This window comes from Scyliorhinus canicula, chromosome 8 (genome assembly GCF_902713615.1).
Source record: "Scyliorhinus canicula chromosome 8, sScyCan1.1, whole genome shotgun sequence".
Lineage (NCBI taxonomy): Eukaryota > Metazoa > Chordata > Chondrichthyes > Carcharhiniformes > Scyliorhinidae > Scyliorhinus > Scyliorhinus canicula.
Window position 1 is genome coordinate 75893045 of NC_052153.1, and position 9404 is coordinate 75902448.

General features: G+C 39.6%; 1 protein-coding gene across 1 annotated transcript; it reads right to left on the reverse strand.

Moving 5' to 3' along the window:
• Window positions 1–2171: 2171 nt before the first annotated feature.
• On the reverse strand, window positions 2172–9094 carry LOC119970330 (sphingosine 1-phosphate receptor 3-like). Its single transcript, XM_038804770.1, has 2 exons — window positions 8427–9094; window positions 2172–7288 (listed from the first exon to the last, which is right to left on the reverse strand). Exon 2 carries the CDS (start codon window positions 7135–7137, stop codon window positions 5995–5997), a length of 1143 nt encoding a protein of 380 aa, XP_038660698.1. The 5' UTR covers window positions 7138–7288; window positions 8427–9094; the 3' UTR covers window positions 2172–5994.
• Window positions 9095–9404: the final 310 nt, after the last annotated feature.

Below are 9404 nucleotides of genomic sequence, written 5' to 3' on the forward strand. Positions count from 1 at the left end.
GGCGTCGCTGCTGCGGGTGGCTCAGTCACCGGGGTGGTCCTCCACGATGGCCAGGCTCGCGATCGGGGGCCACCGATCTGCAGGTGTGCACGATCTGGGGGGGGGGGCCTACCTCCTTTCATGCCAACCCGCTGTTTGGCTCCGGCATGTTGCGCAGTGCCGACACGGAAGCGGCCGCCGCACGCATGCGCGGACCCGCGGTGAGCAATGCAGGGCTGCGTAGCATGGAGCACTCCGGCACTGAGCTGGCCCCCTGCGGGCTACAGAATCACTGGGCCAAGAGTCCCATTGACACCGGCGTGAAACATTCGTTGTTTACGCCGGCGTCAACACTTAGCTGCATTTTTAGAGAATCCCGGCCCTTATTTCCTCACTCTGTTCACCTCAAAGAACAGTTGACTAGCATGAGGTTTTTGTCTGAGTTACACTCAGTCATGATCTCTGCTTAACGATGTAACATAAAATAATTATTCCATATAATTTGTTGCATCAGATATGTTGTTGAAAATACAGAAACATGGAAGTCTGGAAATATCTTGTCTGAGAGAAACATGAGGGGATACAGGGAAAGATCCCACAAAAGGTTAATAGCAGCTGCAAAGGGCAGGAATATAAAATGCAGATTCTTTCTCACAAGCAGGCTTAGCAAACACACAGGATTCTTGTATTAAGCTAAAACAATGGCTCACACCTTCATTGAAAGTAACTATCTTAAGAAGCATCTGGAAAAGCACGGATGAGAGTTTCAATTGAATTAAGTGATGAATGTTTAAAACAGGCAGGTCTTTCAAGTCATAACCAAGTGAAATTTTAGCATACAGCTAAAAGCAAAGGTTTCACACCTTCATTGAAATTAACTCTCTTAGTAAATAACTGGAAAGGAAAGGATGATGTTCAATTGAATTTGGTGTCAATTCTAAGTGTGAAATCCTACTAATATCAAGTAAATTAAAAGAAAATTGGAGACAACCTGTCTACGAGAAACATAATTTAAAGTCAAAATCAAAGCCAAAGTTATGAGCTGGGGACAATTGGAAAATTAAACTATTGAAATGACAGGAATTAAAAGTAACACCTATTGAAACCAAAGCATTTTTTGAATATCACAAAGGAACTTTGAACATCACAAAAGACAATGTAATCAGATCTGAGGGCTGAGGCCATGCCCAAAATGAATAATTAGTTGTATTAGAATGTTTAGATCAAAGATACTTTTTACAATCAAAGTGAAATAAGCTCATTTACAATAAAGTCGTTAAAACGTAATAACTGTTCGAAAGAGAATATAAACCCGAAGAAAGGGGACAGCCAGCAGAGCCAGGTCTCACAGCTCGGTACATGGGAAGGATATGACACAGCAACCGAGCTCACCAGCGAATACATCTAAAGAAGACCAGATTTTAAAAAGAAGATTGAGTGTCAAGTTGGGCCTGAAGGTCCCTTCAACCAACCAGAAGGATCCAGAAGCAAGATCTTTTTACCTTTCTGTAAAGAAAGTGTTTGCAGCTTTTAAAAGAAAAATTATAATAAAATAACTTAAATGTTTTAACCTGAAACAGTGGTTACTAGCCTACTTTACTTACTTAGCAACGCAGGACCCAGGACATCGATGCTACCAAGGGGTAAGTAGGCAAAATTCTTTGGTGAAGGTATGGGTTATACCGGGGGATAACTTGAAAATATAGTTTGACCTAAATAGCACCCACCGAAGCCTGCATCGGAGTCAGGGAGTGAGAATCCCTGTTCACCATTTAGAATATCGACCCTTTTTGGTATCGGGGGAATTCTAAGAATAGTGGTGAGTTTTAACTTCAGATATTTTGTTAAGAGTCTAAACGTTCACTCTTTGAGCATGACAGTGTCCCTCTTAAACAAAATAGCATATGAGTAAGGTATTACACCCAGAAAATGTAACTATACAACAAGGACCCGATTTTGACTGTACATGTGAGTTTGTTTGAGAGAGAGAAAAAATCTCACCCAAGATATTTAATATATATCTATTTAAGGGAGTGCACCCTACAATGGTTGATATTTCACTTGTCTTTATTCATCCTAGCATACTGTACAAACAATATATATATGTGTATATATATATATACACATGTAGTGAAAGGGACCAATTTAGCCTCATTGTAAACACTTAATTTCCAATTAACAACACCAGATCATACAGTAATACATCTTTATTTTTAAAGCCAGAGCACATAATTTGTACACTAGCATTTTTATGCACAAAGACAAGCACGACTCATCTATGCCACTGTAAGTTACACGTTAATTACTTTATACTGTACACAGCTAAGAGTATCCCTTAAATACTAAAAGCCATTTTGCATAAAGAGTTGTAATAATATGTACATAATATAATGCCAGTAGTCGGAATACATTACACACTCAGAATTGAAGCTGATACAAGGAAATAGAACCATGGTATTCCTACCGTGCAGAGGGACGTCATTTGGCCCATTGAGTCTGCACCAACCCTCTGAAAGAGCACCCTACCCAGGCCCACTACCCCGCCATATCCCTGTAACCCACCTAACCGACACATCTTTGTACATTAAGGGGCTAAATTACATGACCAATCCACTTAACCTACACATCTTTTGACTGTGGAAGGAAACCGGAGCACCCGGAGGAAACCCATGCAGACATGGAGAGAACGTGCAAACTCCACACGGTCACCCAAGGTCGGAATTGAACCCAGGTCCCTGGTGTTGTGAGGCAGCAGTGCTAACGACTGTGCCGCCCACTTGTCAGTTAGAATCCTTGTGTCATTTATATTGGAGAAATTATGTTACAATTGAGGTGAGAGGGTTTGGGAGGGGGATAGTACTAAGCATGGTGGCCCAGGAATTGATGTTGGAACCCCAAATATTTCTAATTTATAGCAACAAATGGATTGAGAAATTTAGTGCAACATGATCTGATTTAAGGATGATCCTAAACTAGGAGAGGCAGTCGAATCTAACGAGGGAGATCGAAGTTACAAAAAGAGAGGGGACAAAATAAATTTGTAGACTGGTGAAAATTAATACAGGTAACTATAAAGTACTAAAATACTAAAGACATAGTGAAATTATGGGAAAAGTGAATTACTCCATGAATGGTGTGAAAATAGCCAAGGATGAATTGAAAGAGATTGACAAATTTGACGGACCTGTGACTGTAAATCAACAATTGACAAATTATATAGAAGCCAATAGCAAATCCAATAGGGTGCATTTTGGAGAAAGTGATGCTCAAATAGATAAAGTTGGTCAGTCAGCGAATTTCACTATGTCTTTAGTCCTGGCTTGAAAAGTCAGTGAGACAAGCAAATCCGGAAGAGCTGTGCAGAGTAGAATCATGAGGCGGATGTTGAATCAGTGGACTGATGGAGGAAGAAAACTTGGGTAAGATTGGATATTAATGTGATTTAAAGGCGAATTAAAAAAAATAGATAACATAGTAAATGGTATGGAAAAGGTGTGCCAGCTCTTCAAACTAAAACAAAGTCTGGAGAGTACAACATTGAATGTAAAAGGGGGCGCAGTTCCAACTAAAAAAGGCAAACTGACGATTGAATTCAGGAGGTTCCACTTTGCAAAAATAATGGGCTGAATTCTCCACCGCCGGGATTCTCCGTTTTGCCAGCAGTTTTGGCATTTCCTGACGGTGTGGGACTGCCCCACAATGGGAAACCCCATTGACCAGGCGGCAAAACGGAGAATCTCGACGGCGTGCCACACCAGAAATCTAGTGCGACGGGACGGAGAAACCCGCCTAATGAGTAAAAGGATGCAATGGTTTTCCAGGTGGAATAATGGTGGAAAATTATTTAAGAAACAATTAGATTGGGGTATGTGTGTATGTGTGGAGAGGAATGCTGTAGGGATTTTCTAGATGGATAATTTAAGATATACAGAATGCCTCCTTTCTCTTTATTATGGTTATAGATTAATACTAACTTCATCAGTAACTTAGTTTGACAAACAGTACCTTCTCCACTAAGTGGGTAAGCAACCTAATTAGTTGACTGTACACACTCTCAAAATTTGACATACAACATTCATTATTCATATGACTTCAGATGTGGGTGCAATATCAGCTTCTTACTGGTGTAGATGCAAGATGAGGAACATAATACTTGTTTACAAATGATTTGGATGCACATGCTTATTTTGAAAGATTAATCTGCACCAATCTGCAGTCAGGTATGTCCGAGTAAGTGGCTTACTTCTGCAGATGTAACACAGCTGTAATCTCAGTGGTGCATTTTCACAAAACACAACAAATGATAAACCAAAGTCACATCTTCAGGAGAGAGTCTGGAGAGGGTCCATGGTATCTGTTATAGAACTGTCATCCTAATGTGTGATAAGTGTTTAATTAATTCATTAAATTAGGTAGCAGCAAAGCTATGGTTGGATGACATTTAATATTGGTCTTCTCAAAATGATTGCCTTCATCTAAATATTTCTCTCACATGATAAATGTGCCTAATAATTAAATCATTTAAAAAAATAATCATAGTTACGTAAGATCATCTGCGGGATCTCTGTCAGCGGGATCCTCTGCTTCACCGGCAGCACGCCCATGGATTTCCCAACAGCATAGGGATGGCCACAATGGGAAACCCCATTGGCCAGCTGTGGGAATGGAGAATCCCGCTGCTGGTGGGGGTGCAACATGCCGGAAAACAAGGCTGGCGGGACAGAGAATCCCGCCCCATATATCTACAATGAGGAAAGGGCCAAATCAGCTCCAGTAGAAAAACATATGCAGACTATCATGCAATCCATAAATCTCCAATCCTGTATTTTCAAAAAGTACTGGGGTAGATTTTGACTTTGAACAATGGTGTAAAACTGCTGATAGTAAATTGGCAGTGGACAGTCTATTTTACATAGAACCATGGAAGCTATTACAGCACAGAGGAAGCCATTTCATTCATCCAGCTCTCTTAAAGAGCTATCCAATTGATCCCACCCCCAACTACTCATTCCCATGGCCCCAGCTTTTGGAAATTCCTACTGAATCTGTTTCCACCACCTTTTCAGGTAGTTTCTAACAGTTAATAACAACTTGCTGCATAAACAAGTTCTCCTCAATTTCCAACTAGTTGTTTTGCCAATTATTAAATGGGAGGGTGCCACCTATTTTACACTGATACACAGCTAAATTCTGCATCACTGTTCTTGTTGAACAATGAAGAGGTATATTTTCTAACTGTGTGATGTTTCATATGAATATTTGACATATTAAATTCTTCTGTGTGCTTTTAAAGAAGGTATTTGTGAGCACAAAGGTGTACAAGAGGGGGATAGTATGAGGATGTTAGATATTCATACATGAACAGTGCACAATCAGGAAATATGTTCCTGGGCAGTGGTTCTAATACTTCAATGTTGATATTCTGTAAAGGGTGGAATTATCTATCTCTGCTGTTTTCTAGACAGACGCAGTCTCATGCTACTAATTGTAATAGTAGATCATTGTCAAAGGGTTTAAAAACTTCTGCCAAAGGATTGAATTCAGAAGAATCCCCAGGAATATTGAATATCGATGCTCCTGAAATTATGCCATGGGAACTTAATAGACAAGTATCAACACATTTGACTGAAATTTCTATCTCAACTGTTTCATCAGAGGTTGTGTTCATTCATTTTAAATTAAGATAGTAGAGTGAGGATTTATCATTAATACTGTCCACTAGTATATCACACATAACTTTAGGGCAACTAAATAGTTATGAGTTTACGAAATTCTATGGGTAGGCTGGTAAAATCCTTTGTACAAGAAGTAATGCTTTAACATCTAACAGGAAGTTGCAATGTGATTTTAGTGCTAAAGACACCAAACGTCTGTAAAAGTCATTACTTTTCAAAGTTTGGAGCTATTAAAAAAAAATGTTTAAGAGGGAGTTAAGAGTTTATAAAAAATAACATTTGAAGAGTTGCTAATTTGGGACGGTAATACTGTATATTAAGGCAGTTTAACCATCAAATATCAAAATTCCCCAGTGGGACTGGTTGAATTAATTGCCTTGATTACATTTGATGGGGTACTGATTTCTGGGAGCTCGCCTTTCGTTTTTTGTGCATTATTGCCACTGGACTTGCTCTTGCTGTTTTCTGCAGCTGACTGAATTGGCAGGGTCTTGGAGACATTATCACTCGCTAGGCAACCACAGAGGAGGCGGAAGAAAGCTCGACGCATCTCTTTGCTGGCTAGAGTGTAGATAATGGGATTCATGCCAGAATTGAGGACTGCGATTGCAATAAACCAATCTTCTTGATACAGGATACTACACTTGTTTGGTTTGCAGGCCACATCAATGAGCAAGAAAATGAAAAGGGGGGACCAACATGCAATGAAAATCCCCACAACGATCACCACTGTCTTCAGCAGAGCCATGGATCTCTCAGAATTGTGTTTGGTGAATTTTCTGTTTGAAACCTTGCGGCTACTTGTCTTAACCAATATATAAATACGAGCATAAAGTATTACGATGGCCAGCAAAATTGCACTGAAGATGACAACGCAGAAGACAACGTACATTTTGGAGTAAAGGGGCAGCACTGTAGAACATTCTGGAAGGTTGCAGATACAGTTCCAACCAAGGATAGGCAAGGCACCAAGTAAAATCGATATCAACCAGCAGGCACCGATGAGGAGGAAAACTCTGTACTTTTTACTGGCATCATAGGGCCTCATTTTTATCATAGTCATGTGTCTCTCGATTGCTATTGCTAGCAAGCTAAAGGTGGAGGCTCCCAATGCCACAAACATGCTCCCTTCCCTGATGAACCATACAGTTGTTGTGAGGCCAAAAGTCTTCTTTCCAGACATGAGGATGTTTACTTTGTATGCTATTCCTGCCAGCAGGTCAGACAGGGCTAAGTTACCAATAAAATAGTACATTCGATTATGAAATTTGTTGTTTTTCCAAATGGCTATGAGAACCATCAGGTTTTCAAGCACTATGAAGCTGCAGATAATCAGAAAGGCCACAGTAGTTATGTCCATGCCATCGGTGGATTTTGACTTTTTGTTGAATTTCCCTGTGTAATTATAGTGATGCTCAATGAGCTCTGTTCTGACACACTCATTGCGGACGACCATTTCAGCTGGAAAAGCCGTTAAATGCATATTGGTGTTGAAGCGTTCCTGTAGTGTTAGAACTTGCTCACTAGATGGAGCCTTTGCTCCATTATTAATATTGTAAGCCTGAAGAAAGCATGTAAACCATTGTTTCAATGCTGTGAGCAAGCACTGGGCAATAGACTTCAAATGTTACAATCTGTAAAAGTGAACAGAACATTTTATCAACATGCTGTCAACATTCAGGAAGTGGTGTTTATATGCAGGACTTATTCCCATTGATCTGAGCTAAAGCACCAAAGACTCTGATTTTAAATAACACACAAGATAGATTTGAAATGTGCTGTGAGAGTATTAGTAGCTTTCTAAGTGCCCAATGCATTACAATATGAAACTCAAAAGCTATCCGGTTTTGGCAATGATTGTCTGAATCTACATGCAGAATATTCCCCATGGATGGGCAATACTATGCAGAGAATGAATGATTCATGCACAAATCTTGGAACTGAGGAGGTGTTAGTCCTTGGAATTACCCCTCATTTTACTTGGGACAATTTTACAACTGACTGATCACATCTGTTGGGTAGAAAGCCACAATTGCAATCATGAACTAGAAAGATCATCTTTATCCTCAGGGTTTCGCACTCAATAAGAATGTACACTTTGTATCATAGTTCCATCCTAATAAAGAACCATTTTGCGCGAAAATATCATGGTGAAATGCAGAATTTGCTTGAGCAGATCATTCTTTAAAGTTTAAATTAAGGTGGTTTGTTTTAAATATTTGCCCATTAATTCTATTAGTAATCGAAGTAAAATCAGAGGGGGTGGGGGCGGAACTTAGGACGTGCAGAAATAAACAGATTTATAAAATGCGTTTGTTCAGTGTGGGTACATTTGGCAGTCAGTTCATTGAATTTCTTACAATGTGTATTCAAAACAAAATAATCAGGAAATCTTCGCTACCCAGGATTGGAATTTAATATTCAAATGTCCCAGTTAAGAAAGAAGATTGAAATCACATTGAATAAGATTTGTTGTGGCAGATTCCCAACCTCTCTATACAAATTATTGTCGTCAAACTATTAAACGCCTTTGGAAGAATGTTCATAAGGCATTGGGATACTTATTCACAGATGTTCTCAATACTGTAAAATCCCAACGTTAAACTTTAAGTAATTATTTGAATAGTATGTTTCACACACATACATGAAAACAACTTTTAAGTATTTTTTCAAAAACTTGAATAACATGATAGTAACCCTGAATAGAAAAGATAAATAAGACAAGTCACAGCTAGAAAAAGTGTAAGTGAACTTTGCAGAGTGAAGACTCACCTTTCACATTATATGCAGCTGATGCAGTATCTAACAAGTTAGTGTTTAAGTTAGGAGACGGGTGACTCGCTGCTCATCTCCAAGTTTGTCCTGATCAGATGTGCTTTTAACGGTGGCGTTTTGAGTTAAAATGTCACTGTTTCCTCACAGCCGATGCCTTTATTTTCTTCCTGTGTTAAATTCGCACAGCGTCTCCACATTTTGTTTTCCCAAATACACTTCTTCGAAAATCCTCCCAAGTTCCTACTTTTTTCTTAAAACATTGCGCGGACTGTCAGTTCAACCTCCATCTATCGAGACTCTAGTTCAATTAAATTAATTTTAGTGTACTTGAAGTGTCATATAGTTTTCTGGATCTTAATCCTCCTTCCTTACATCAGTTGGTTTTGGATTTCATTATTTCCAGTTTCATTGTTCACGAGTCTTTGTTTACATCACTTGCTGCTCATTCCTCTAAGCAGCCTGTTGCAATTTCCTCTGCCCGTGTTATATTTCCAAGTTTAAGACGGGAGTGTTCTCCTTGCAAGAGTCCCTGTCGCTTCACTCGCGCAGTTTGCTGCCGAGGTTCTCACTGACACTCACACTGACTGAACAATATGAGGTTCTTCATGTATTATACTCATGTCTGCCTGCTCTTCCTTGCTGCCCTTTCTCTGAATTGACTGCAGGTCCCGCCCTCAGAGGGCAGTTCCTCACACTTGGCTCGTGCATGACGTGCTCAGGCTCAAGGTTTCTCGAAGATATTCAGAGAACAGGAAAGATGGGCAGATGGATCCAAACAGCAAAGGGAAATAAAATTGAAAGGTAACATTAAGAGAAAAAAAAGCTCCTCTGGGATACTCCCAGAATATGTGAACTCATTGAGAAACTTTTGCAACGGCAAGGATTTCAGCTAAGCATGAGAGAATCTTAAAGACCAAGATGTCCTGACTTTTAACTAAGATAACGATATTAACTAGTTCTAAATGTTTCTATTCA